This window comes from Embiotoca jacksoni, unplaced genomic scaffold (genome assembly GCF_022577435.1).
Source record: "Embiotoca jacksoni isolate LCO1_2020_lvr unplaced genomic scaffold, fEmbJac1.0.p SCAF_39, whole genome shotgun sequence".
NCBI lineage: Eukaryota > Metazoa > Chordata > Actinopteri > Embiotocidae > Embiotoca > Embiotoca jacksoni.
The window spans coordinates 3,122,511-3,135,918 of NW_027185391.1; the positions used below are offsets into that span (position 1 = coordinate 3,122,511).

A 13,408-nucleotide genomic window follows, 5' to 3' on the forward strand; every position below is an offset into this window, starting at 1 on the left:
GTAAACGTGAAAAGTCATGAATTTTCCCTTTAATTGTTTGTGTCGACTGCTGGATAGATAATCAGTCAATAATTAATAATGACAATGACTGCGGAAACATTCAATTTTGCAAAATTCCAGAGGCGAATAAAGTGATGAACACTGAAGGTACGCTGGCACGAAGTCCGGCTGAGAGGAACAGTATTCAGTAAAGAAGTGCTTCCTGTGGTTTTTACAGTACTGGTTATGATGCAGGAGTATAACGATGTTCTCTTCTGTATTTAAACTATGGATTCAGCTGTCTGAAAACATCTATGAATGGAAAACTACGTTGCATAAAATAAACATGGTGGAGTATGAACGGACATCACAGAGAAGAGAACATGAAGTACATACTTCTACGTATGTAGGTGTGTTATTAGATAAATACATATGTACAGTTGAAACCAGAAGTTTACATACACTGTGCAAAAAGACACAACATTTTTTTTCTCACTGTCTGAAGTTAAATCAGACTAAACCTCTCCTGTTTCAGGTCCGTTAGGATTACCAAAATTATTTAACTTTTGCTAAATGTCACAATAATGAGAAAGAATATTTTAGAGAATTTTTCATTACTTTCTTCAAGGTCAAAAGTTTACATCCAGTTCCTTCGTATTTAGTAGCATTGCCTTTGAACTGCATGACTTGGGTCAAACGTTTTGGGTATCCTTCCACAAGCTTCTTACAGTACTCTGCTGGAATTCTGGCCCATTCCTCCTGACAGAACTGGTGTAACTGAGTCAGGTTTGTTGGCCGCCTCGCTCGCACACGCCTTTTCAGATCTGCCCACAAATTTTCGATGGGATTCAGGTCAGGGCTTTGTGATGGCCACTCCAAGACATTGACTTTGTTGTCCTCAAGCCACTTTTTAACTATTTTGGCAGTATGCTTAGGGTCATTGTCCATTTGGAAGACCCATTTGCGCCCAAGTTTGAGCTTCCTGGCTGATGTCCTGAGCTGTTGCCTTAATATTTCCAGGTAATGTTCTTTCTTCATGATGCCGTCTATTTTATGAAGAGCTCCAGTTCCTGCTGCAGCAAAACAGCCCCACAACATGATGCTGCCACCTCCATGCTTCACAGTTGGGATGGTGTTTTCAGGTCTACAAGCTTCCCCCTTTTTCCTCCAAATGTAACGGTGGTCATTATGGCCAAACAGCTCCACTTTAGTTTCATCAGACCACAGGACATGTCTCCAGAAGTTAAGGTCTTTGTCTTGGTGTCTTTTTGCAAACTGTAATCTGGCTTTTTTATGTTTCTTTAGGAGTAATGGCTTCCTTCTTGCTGAGTAGCCTTTCAGCCCATGTCGGTGCAGGACTCGTTTTACTGTGGATAATGACACTTTCTTACCAGCTTCAGCCATCATCTTCACAAGGTCTTTAGCTTTTGTTCTGGGGTTGATTTGCACATGTCGGACCAAAACACGTTCATCTCTGGGACACAGAGCCCGTCTCCTTCCTGAGCGGTGTGATGGCTGGACATTCCCATGTTTATACTTGTGTATAATTGTTTGCACAGATGAACGTGGCACCATCAAGCATCTGGAAATTGCACCCAAGGATGAACCAGACTTGTGGAGCTCCACGATTCTCTCCCTGATTTCTTGGCTGATTTCTTTTGACTTTCCCATGATTTCAAACAAGGAAGCAGAGTGTTTGAGGTGTGGCCTTAAAATACATCCCAAGGTGTGCCTTCAATTAACTCACGTTGTCAGTTAACCTATCAGGAGCTTCAAAAGCCATGACATCATCATCTGGGCTTGCCCACGTTGTTTAAAGACATAGTACTTTTGGTGTATGTAAACTTTTGACCTCAAAGAAAGTAATATAAAATTCTCTAAGAAATTCTCTTTCTCATTATTGTGACATTTAGCAAAAGTTAAATAATTTTGGTAATCCTCACGGACCTGAAACAGGAGAGGTTTAGTCTGATTTAACTTCAGACAGTGAGAAAAAAAGTGTTATGTGTCTTTTTGCACAGTGTATGTAAACTTCTGGTTTCAACTGTATGTGATCGCCTCCCGTATCAAAGGGATGTGATGCAGTCGGACCACACGGACCTCCAGCTGCTGCCGGAGACTGAAGGCCTCTCCGGTCAGCACGTCCTTCTCTCGGGCCAGTTTCTCCCTCAGGGTTCGCTCCCTCTGCACCTCCTCCTGGGCTGCACTCAGCTCGCTGTCAAACCTGCAGCAGTAGGTCAGTGTTAATGATGTCATCGGCGTTTTGACTGTTAATGATGTCATCGGCGTTTTGACAGTGTTAATGATGTCATCGGTGTATTGACAGTGTTATGATGTCATCAGTGTTTTGACAATGCTAATTAGTGGACTGTGTGTGTGTGTGTGTGTGTGTGTGTGTGTGTGTGTGTGTGTGTGTGTGTGTGTGTGTGTGTGTGTGTGTGTGTGTGTGTGTGTGTGTGTGTGTGTGTGTGTGTACTGACTTCCTCTGCTTCTTCTCCAGGTCATGGTTGCGGCTCTGTTGACCCTCCAGGTGCAGTTTGGTGTCCTGTAGCTCGGAGGTCATTCGTTGTGTTTTCTTCTTCAGCTGCTGGATGTTTCTCTGAGACTCCTCGTTATCAGCCTGCATGTCGCTTATCTGCACAACAACAACACACATGCACAACAAATCAGGACACTGCTGCACACAAATAAACATCATCATAATAATAAAAAAAATTATAATAAACTTTATTTTTATGGCACTTTTCTAAACTTAGGCTAAACTCAATGCTACACATAAAATAAGCCATTAAAACAAAATAACAAGCCTTAACAACCTAATAATCGTATAAAACAACCATAAAAACAAATTAAAATATGGTATAAAAGAATAGTTGAAGAGTTGATCACTAAAATCAACAAAAAATCAGGAAAAAACTAGGATAAAACAGAAATCCTGCTCGTCGGCCCCAAAAACAAAAGAGAAATCATAGGAAAAGATATGGGGCAACGAACTCGATGGGTACGATCAGAGGTAACTAGTCTGGGTGTAATCTTAGACTCTGATCTAAGTTTCAAGGCCCACATTAACAAGGTGACCAAAACTGCGGCCGTTTATAAATCAGACAGATGCTGAAAAGTTGATTGATTGAACTTCAATTTTCAATCAATCAACTTTTCAGCATCTGTCTGATTTATAAATGCTGAAAAGTTGATTGATTGAACTTCAATTTTCAATCAATCAACTTTTCAGCATCTGTCTGATTTATAAACGGCCGCACCTTAGCGATGTTTCTCAGGTAGAAAAAAAATAAGTTTTGGTCACCTTGTTAATGTGGGCCTTGAAACTTCATTTCCAGCCGACTGGACGACTGTAATGAACTTTTTACTGGACGACCAAAGAAAACAACAGAGAGACTTCAGCTCATCCAAAACGCTGCAGCTGGAGTATCAACCAGAACCAAGAGGAGAGAACACATCAGTCCAGTTGTAGCTGCTCTGTACCAGCTGCCTGTAAGACACAGGACTGACTTTAAGCTCCTCCCCCTCATACAAAGCTCTTAATGGGGTCGGACCGAGTTACATCTCTAACTCTCTTTTTACTTATGAGCCTTCAGGAACAGAGATCATCTGCTGCTGGTTTATTGGAGGTTCCCATTAACAGACGAAAGAAAATTCATCTTTTGTCAGCTACGCTCCAAAGCTGTGGAACAAACTACCCGTTAGATATCAGGGAAGCTGCTCAGTTGATACTTTCAAAATAAAGCTCAAAATATATCTCTTTACATCAGCCTTTAACTAGCTACTCTTGATGCTCTCTTACACCTGCCATGCACTTGAACTACCACGCCTTGAAATGCATATCGCTCGGTTTTATATTTTCCACTTGTATTCCTTTTCATGCCTTTTATCTGTTATGCATTTTATCTGTTTTATCTAATTTCTTTTCTATATTTTGTAATGTTTTTTTATATCTGTTTTTATGTGAAACAATGCATGTAATTATTTTGCTGTGAAGCACTTTGAGCTGCATTTCTTGTATGAAAGGTGCTATATAAATAAACTTTATTATTATTATTATTATTATTATTATTATTATTATTATTATTATTATTATTATTAAGGCTCTCCGATAGAAGTCTGTTTCAAGAAAAGATTTAAAAGATGTCTGACTCTACAGACTTTATTTCCTCAGGCAGCTCCTTCCATAACGTGGGGGCTCTGGCTGAAAATGTTTGGTCACCCTTAAGTTTAAAGACGTGTCTCCGGAACAGATCAAAGTTTTTTGTCCGAGGATCTCAGAATCAGGTCAGCTTAATAGGAGGGAGAGAGGCTACGAAGTGTCTAAAAAGTCAACAGTTAGATGGCAGCAGGTGAAGAGGCTGTTGCCGTAGTTTCGGCGTGTACGATGGTCTCAGCATCGTGAAAGGTTAAAAGAGGATGTATTTTTGAGACTTTTCGAAGGTGATAAAAACAGCTTTGTGATATGGTGTTCGAAAAACTTTTAGAAGCGGGCCAGCAGATGGCTGGATTTGTTTGGTCAAGTGTGGACAACCAATTAGAAGAATCTCAGTTTTTGCCCAAGTTGAGTTGTAGGAACATTTTGTGGCATCCAGCTTTTCACGTCAATAAGTCGTGTGGAGAACTCGGAGGCTCTAACGGGCCGGTGAATATAAATATCATCAGTATAACAGTGCAAGGAAGCCCGGCGCAACATATAACAACTTACCTGTATGTACACTGGATGTGGGATTTGTCAGACATGTTTTATTACCATTTCTAAATGTGGAACAGAAGTTGACTCACCCTCCTCTCCAGCTGCCGTTTGTTCTGCTGCTCCACCTCCAGCTTGTCGTCCAGCTCCTGCTGCAGCCTCTTCTTGGTGAACTCAATCTCTCTGATGGCGCGTTCATACTTCAGCCTCCATTCTCCACCTGTCACATCGGCACATTCACAACTGCAGCTTCATCACACGACCTCTAATGACCGCGCTCTCTTTGAAAAACTGAATGAACAAACACGTGTACAGGGTCCCACGGCTTCAAGACAATTTAAATGGCCGACAATTCAAACATTTTTATAGTGCAGAAGTCGACATTTCAACAAAAACAGACAGATTCAGTTTTTCAGGATGTCTGATGTCCTTTTAGACGATTTAACAGCAGCCTACATTTCTATACTCGTGTCTGTCAAACTGCTTTGTGCCCATAATGCATGGAGAAATTTTAATTGAATAAAAGCTCAACTGAAAGAGGAGCACCAGTTCTTGACATGTGATTGGTGACTAATATCCTGCAGGATTTTACACTTTATTTGTGATTGTCATTATTAAACATGTGTCCTTTTTAAAGTAGCTTTTCTCAGAAATCATGATGCAACTGCAATGTTTGATGTGATTTTGTTTTCCAATAAACTGACAGCAGATTTTTTTTTTTTTTTAAACCACTTGAATAACTAATAAAAAAAGTATTAAAAAAGGGATTTCAGAAACGACAATTTTGAAAACCGTGAATTTACTTATGCATTGACCAAATGTATTAAATAGGCTAACCATTAAGTTGATGCCCTTTTATCCATATCAATTATTGTCTTAATTAAAATATTCATATATTCACAGATAATTGCAAATACCATATTTATTCTGGAATAAATTAGTTTTTGCTACTCTTGCTGGATTTAATCAATTTCCTTCTTTATTTTTGGTCTGTGATGCGTTTTTTTTGCGTCAACTTTAACACCGAACCTTTTTTATTTTTTTAACGCTATGACCCCATAGACTATTTTAAGGGTAATTGCACTACTTTCACTTTTAAGCTTTTTCTGCAACAGCAGACTAGGAATCACTGCTGTGCTGAAGGAGTTTATTAGTTCGTCTGACCTGTATCGTCGTCATCCATCTCTCCATTGAGCTCGGAAGCCCTGATGAGTCGAGCCTCCATCACCTCCATCTCCATGGACTCCATCTGTTTGCTGACGCTGTCGTACTTTGCCTGGCAGAAGAGGAAGAGATGCTCGTGACTCACATGAACACGTCAGTGTCCGTGTCAGCAGATGAACCGAGGAGTTCTGCAGGTTCTTCACGTGTCGGGGCTCAAACGTAGAGACATCTGCTGAGAGCTCCGAGTCCGTCTGCCCATCAACCAATATTATTACTAACATTGTATAATGATACTAAAGACACGGCGCCCGGTGTTGCCTTCACAGGTCAGTTCATCAGTGTGTGGCTTAATGAGAAGAATATTGGAAAGCACTTTAGATAAAGAGCTATATAAATGCATCATCTATGGTTTTAATTCTTTTATTTTATTATTATTCTTTCAGAAAGCATTCGCAGCAAGGGGAGTACAAAGAAATGGTTTGTCTGAGGTTTTAGGTCACAATCATTTCCAGTTTGTGTTTAGTTTAAAAAATAAATGCTTTGCTGAGATATGAATGTGTAGAGTTTGTAAAAAGGGATATTTTTGGGGAAGCAAAAACTGCTTGCAAATAAAACTTGAAGGTATTAATCAACAAATAAGTTAAGAGTTGAATCTAATGTTTTGAATTTGTATTGTAATATGATGGAAAGCGGTACCTTAATGTGGTGCAACAGAGGACAACACTAGTCAGCCTCTACTATGATTCAGTAATTCAAATGAAGTGAGGCAAAAGCATGAATATGATGAAGGTTAGAAGGTTCATGTCGGGGTGAGATGAGGCTGTCCACCGTGAAATGGAGTAAATACTAAAAGTTAAATAGTCTACGGCCTCATTGCGCTTTACAATTCACACACACACACGTGCGCGCGCGCACACACACACACACCGATGGTGACAACCTGCCATGCAAGATGCTCATCTGCCATCTGGAGCAACTTTGGGTTCAGTGTCTTGCCCAAGGACAATTCAGCATGCAGACAGGGGACTGAACCTCTTCTCATCTGAGCCGCCCGCTGAACAGGTCATCTTAACAGGGGGATTTGTGTAAACGTGTCTTTACCTGCAGGTCCTTCATGTCCTTCTCAAGGCGAAGTCTCTCCGATGTTTCCGTCTCCAGCAGCTGGGAGGCCGACTCCCCGGTGTTCCGCTCATCAGCCAGCTCCGATGACATCTCTGTGATCTGATGCAACACACACACACACACACACACACACACACACACACACACACACACACACACACACACACACAATCAAACTTTCATCTCGTTGTACAGCTTGGAAGATTTACTCCTTCAGGAATTATGTGATTTACTTCAGGCCAAGTTTAGATATTAACCAGGTCTTTATGAGAAACTGATTATACAACTATGACGCTGTGTAAAATGTAAATAAAAACAGAAAGTATGATTTGCAAATCCCATAAACCCATATTTAATTGCAAATAGAGCAAAGACAACATATCAAATGCTGAAACTGAGAAATTGTATTGTTTTATGAAATATTTGTGCATATTTTGAATTTGATGGCAGCAACACGTCTCAAAAAAGTTGGGACGGGGTCAACACTTTTGTAACGCAAAAAAAAAAAAAGTGCAACAATCCAAGAATAGTGTTCCTCAACCTAAATGTATTGTTGATTTCATAATCTACGATACATAAGATCATTAAAAAAAAATCAGAGAATCTGGAGAAATCTCTAAACACAAGGGACAAGGCTGGAAACCAATATTGGATGGTGGTGATCTTCAGGCCCTCAGGCAGCACTGCATTAAAAAAAATACACTACCCTGGAGTGGAAATCACTGCATGGGCTCAGGAATACTTCTGAAAACCATCGTCTGTGAACACAGTTCATCGCTGCGTCTACAGATGCAGGTTAAAACTCTACAAAGAAGAAACCAGATAGAAACATGATCCAGAAACACCGCTGCCTTCTCTGGACCGAGATCATTGAAGATGGACTGAGGTGAAGTGGAAAACTGTCCTGAGGTCTGATGGATCACAATCTGAGATTCTGTTTGGAAATCATGGACACTGCATCCTCCAGGTTGAAGAAGAGAGGGACCATCCAGATTGTTATCAGCGCTAAGTTCTAAAGCCAGCATCTGTGATGGTACAGGGATGCATTAGTGCACATGGCATGGGTAGCTTAAACATCTGGAAGGAAGCATTAATGCTGAATAATATATTCAGGTTTTGGAGCAACATATGCTGCCATCCAGACAACGTCTCTTTCAGGGAAGGTCTTGTTTATTTCAGTAGAACAATGTCCAACCACATAAAACTGCATGGCTCTCTAGCAGAAGAGTCCGTCCAGACCTGTCTCTTATCGAAAACATCTGGAGCATTATTAAAATAAAAAATATGACAAAGCAGAACCTGAACTGTAGAGCAGCAAAAATTATATTTTAGGCAATAACAGGAACATTTTTCACTTCCAAATCACCAGCAACTGGTCTCCTCAGTTCTCAAACATTTACAGTGTTGTAAAAAGAAGAGATGATGCAGATGACACTGGTAAACATATTCCTGTCCCAACGTTTTTGAAACGTGTTGCTGGCATCAAATTAAAAATGAGCATATATTTTTTATAAAACAATAACATTTCTCAGTTTCAACACTTGATAAGTTTGTTTTAGTTTATGGGATTTGCAAATTATTTCATTCTTATTTACATGTTACACAGCGTCCCAACTTTTTTGGAATTGGGGTTGTATATTAAATGTAAATTTTTAACCACAACTGTGTGTGTGTGTATGTGTGTGTGTAAGTGCGAGAGTGTGTGTGTGTGTGTGTGTGTGTGTGTGTGTGTGTGTGTGTGTGTGTGTGTGCGAGAGTGTGTGTGTGTGTGTGTGTGCGGGTATGTGTGTGTGTGTGTGTGTGTGTGTGTGTGTGTGTGTGTGTGTGTGTGTGTGGGTGTGTGTGTGTGGGTGTGTGTGTGTGCGAGAGTGTGTGTGTGTGTGTGCGGGTATGTATGTGTGTGAGAGAGAGAGTGTGTGTGTGTGTGAGAGAGAGTGTGTGTGTGTGTTTGTGTGTGTGTGTGTGTGTGTGTGTGTGTGTGTGTGTGTGTGTGTTACCCGGCTCTCCAGACGATCAGTGTTCAGTCTCAGCTCATTTCTCTCTTTCTCCATCTTGTCCAGCTTCTGTTTCAGCTGCTGGATCTCTTCCTGAGAGGGAAAACATGTGAAACACGTTTGTGTCGGAAGTAATTTACAATTATAACTTGTTAGTTCTCATTTTATCATATCAGTTCTACTTATGGATTTTTTTTTTTCACGTGCACTATTTCTGCTATCTGATTGATATGATGCAGTTTGTCTCATTAATTATTATCTGTAAACAAATACTGAATGCTAAAATTTAAATACGAATCCAGCGGCAAAGTTTGTGCCAGAATTGCAGATATTTTCACGAGAAAAATGTAATTGCATTCTGGGGAAGATATTTGTAATTTCGAGGAATATTTTGCTTTGAATATGGTTCAATTTAAAGAAAGCCACTGCAGATATGATAGGAATTAAAGCGTTGAATGGGCCCTCACACCCCAATGTGAAGCTCGTAGACGGTACTTTGCATTTGAGTGTTTAAATGTTGTCTTGCGATCAGTGATCGAAAGGTATCAAAAGAAACTTTGATGCATCAATCTTCTTAAATTTTGAATATTAAGTTAAATTTGAGCAATTCTGCAAAATCCCAATTTAACTGAACCAAATGTAAACAGACTTGGTGCGCGTGTTAGCACGGTCGGTCTAAGATGCACATATTGCCTTTAAACTTAAGTCCCCAAACTGGACGTGTTTGATAACACGTAGAAGACGTGCGTGCCACTGATGGTCATCGTCATACAACAACCTGTTGGCAACAGGAAATGACATGTTTTATGCTTTCATGTGCATTTTGACCAGATGCACTTCAAACTGTGAGAGAAGCCTTGAGACCTGGATGACGATTCACATTGAGCCACATAGTGGAGGAAAGACGTGACAGATGCTGTGTAGATAGACATAGATGGACACGCACAACACGCAGGACACGGCATGAAAAAACTAACATGTAGGAGAGAGTAAACAACCATTCAAAAGAGATGCACACTATAGTAACTGTGTGTGTGTGTGTGTGTGTGTGTGTGTGTGTGTGTGTGTGTGTGTGTGTGTGTGTGTGTGTGTGTAAACTCACGTCCTTGCCGCGGATCTGTTCCTCGGTGAGCTGCACCTCGATCAGCGGTCTGACGGTGGTGAAGAGCTTCCACCATGGCCAGAATTTCACACCGCGATTCTTCTTTATGTTTTTCTGAATGCAGCGAATGGCCAGATCCTGGATCTGTTACACAAACACACAAAAAATACACAGTTACATGCAACAACATACAGCAGAAAAAAAGAACACGCCTGATGTTGAGAGAGAAGCTGTGACGTCACACACTGAGCAACATGTATGACGTTTGTTTACCACGTAGTCACAACTGTACCCGTTCAGAACCAACCCAATCACATTTAGTGACACGTGCTTCCATCCCTCCACTTCCTGTCACGTATCTGGATCATGTTCTGCTACCCCGGACGTTGTGAGGATTCCTTGTTGTCAGCATGTCCCAGTTACTCTTTAAAGTCTTTTTTAAAGCCTTTAAACACTGTTGACTGTGTTTCTTGGTTGTTTGTATATAATATATATAGATATATATACTGTACTGTATATACTGTATATACTGTGCATTTTATATTTTATATTTATATTTTTTACTGCTATTTACTGCTATTTTATTGCTTTTTCTATTATTCTATTATTGCTTCCTGTATGCTGCTGTAGCGAAAAAATTTCCCCTCGGGGATGAATAAAGTAACTACCTAACCTAAAGACCTGCAGTTGTTTTAAAATGCTGCCGCCGGAGCGATGACAGGATTTAAACCAGAGATCATACAGTATATCTCCCATATTATCTTCTCTTCATCGGCTTCCTATAAAATCAAGGATGTAATTCAAAATTATCACAGAGCTCCATCTTCTGTTCTCTACGGTGGAACCAGCTCTCACTTACACCCTCTCTACTTTAAGACGAGGTTTAAAACCTTCCTATCTGACGAAGCTCAGTCAGGTGACCTTGAATCATTCGTTAGTTATTCTTCTATGGACCTGAAAGGCTGCTGGGTGACTTTCACTCTATGCGATGAAGACAAAGGAGCTGGAGGTGGACTTAAGAAGGACGAAGATACCAGTGACCCGTGTTAACCATCCGAGGGGTCAGTGTGGAGGTGGCACAGGATGACAGGTCCCTGCGGGTGGTCGTTGATCAAAGAGGGGCCAAAGACGCCTCTACTTTCTGAGGAGGCTGCGGTCCTTCAACATCTGTGGGACAATGCTGAGGATGTTTTATGAGTCTCAGAATGGCGATGATGTTGTCGGGGTGGAGCTGGACTCTCTGACGGCGGTGTCAGAAAGAAGGATGCTGACTGAAGTGCGTTCCACGATGTGCTGCTCGGGACTTATTACGACCAGATGCCCCACAGGAGGTGCTCCTTCCTGCCGGCGGCCATCGAAGTCTACAACACCTCCCTCAGAGCATCCGATGGGCACACGATGAGCTGACAGACCGGCCCAATGGAAAGGTTCAGGTTTTAGGGTTTTTATGGAATTTGGCACGTTTTGCACAAACTTCGCACTCTCGGGTATTTTAACAACTGTACTGATTATATATAGCTACTTCTTGTTTATCTATTGTCTTGTTTTTTTCTATCCTGGTATGGCATTACAGTTTCCCTGATGGGATTAATAAAGAGTTTCTGACTGTAATTGAGGAGTAATTTGACTAAAATGGGTTAACATTAAAATGATTGTGATTATTGTTGGACTGTTTTTAGCAGGTCTGAATGTATGGTTGTCCTAAAATGATCCTATTTTATGTCTTACAAAAATACGATGATTGAAATCAGTTCTCAGTATGTATAATATTTACTCTAAACTTATAGTTCTCCTACTGTGACTTCTTCCAACCAGGTAATCTGTCCCTCCTCCGTCATTCAGCGTGTTCACATCCACACAAATCACCATGTTACTGGTTTAAGAGCAGACTAAGGTTGAGCTCGGTGGAGCTGGTCAGTTGTGTGAGATATAAACATTGTGTATGCTGTGGGAGGGAAAAAACAGAAACTCTGATGACATGTGTGAGTCTTCCACTGCCCTCTACCTCTCCTTTACACCTGGCATCTAGCGGGCTTCTACATAGCCTCGAATTTTACACACACGCGCACACGCACGCACGCACGCGCGCACACACACACACAACACACACACACACACACACACACACACACACACACACACACACACACACACACACACACACACACACACACACGAGCAGCAGCATCTGCCTGAGCCCCACCTGTTCCCGGTCGGGGTGCTGGAGGTGGGGTGGGTTCTTTAGGCAACTATTTAATTAGCCCTGAATGTTGTCTGGTAGGCAGTGGAAGAATTATCCATGCTCCTCCACTCTAACTGTTCCCCATGAATGTCAAAGAGACAGAGGAAGGAGAGACAGACTGCAGGGCTTCAAAGAAGCCGCTGGATCTCTCCTGTTGGTGTGTTCTCCTATTGCGAGGCCCGGTTTCTTTCTTTCTTCAGTTTTACTTCCTTTCTGCCTTTTACTCATTGTCCTCCTCACTCTCACTTTTCCCTCAAAGTGCTTTGAACAGCGTTCTCCGAGGGAACGGTTCCACCCGAGCAGGCAAACGCACCAGATGGAGGAAGAAACTGACTGATATTGAGTTGTGGCCAAATAAAGAGGGCCTGGACAAATGTAACACAACCAACAACAAAACCAAGAAAGTTTTAAAGTTCAGGTCCAACTCTGGGAATGTAAAGGGACAATTGTGAGTGTGTAAAAATGATGAAGTATGAAGTTTGCTATTACTATTTGTATTGGGTTTTTTAGGACCTCAAAAAAACATGCAGTATTTGGCTGACAGACAAACCTCGTAGAATAAGTCATGCCTTCTTCCTTCAAAAGAATAATGCAACCAAATGAAATAGGCCTAAGTGATGAGTGCAAATGTTATTAGTTTCTAATTAAAACGGCAATTTCTATAACATTTCAATAAAGACAAATAATGGCAGCCTACGTGAAATTAAAAATAAACTCAAGCATTGAATATGACAACAGCACCGTTAGCGTTTCCTGGATGTATTAATTTGGGAGGACAACATTCAGCTGGATTAGTATAAACCAAAGTCTAAGCTTAGACAGGTTTGATTGAAATGGTGATGTAATGATCTAGAGTTTAAAAACAAATAGGGACACAGCTGCAGCGAGTCTTCGTTGCAGGTATTGTCCATTTACTTATGACTCCCTCTCCCCTTTTCATCAGTAGTTCACTGGGAAAATAAATCAACAAAACAAATGTACCTCTCTTTAAAAAAAAAAAAAAAATGCAGAACACAAATGTTGTGAACTACATTTACACACTATGTTATAAAAAACAGAACTTTCTGCTGATTTATCATAGATGGTTTCCTCTGGATCTGGTTGTTTATCAG

General features: G+C 40.9%; 1 protein-coding gene across 5 annotated transcripts in view; it reads right to left on the reverse strand.

The window, feature by feature from the left end:
* The window catches only part of myo18ab (myosin XVIIIA b), a 113,981-nt gene that overhangs the window by 31,661 nt on the left and 68,912 nt on the right, over window positions 1–13,408 (reverse strand). For all 5 annotated transcript variants that reach the window (XM_069166561.1, XM_069166559.1, XM_069166558.1 and 2 more), the window contains 7 exons: window positions 10,055–10,198; window positions 8,956–9,045; window positions 6,938–7,057; window positions 5,837–5,948; window positions 4,765–4,892; window positions 2,460–2,614; window positions 2,080–2,203 (listed from right to left, as the gene is read on the reverse strand). In XM_069166561.1, coding sequence (XP_069022662.1) covers window positions 2,080–2,203; window positions 2,460–2,614; window positions 4,765–4,892; window positions 5,837–5,948; window positions 6,938–7,057; window positions 8,956–9,045; window positions 10,055–10,198 — 873 coding nt within the window. The remainder of the gene's footprint in view (window positions 1–2,079; window positions 2,204–2,459; window positions 2,615–4,764; window positions 4,893–5,836; window positions 5,949–6,937; window positions 7,058–8,955; window positions 9,046–10,054; window positions 10,199–13,408) is intronic.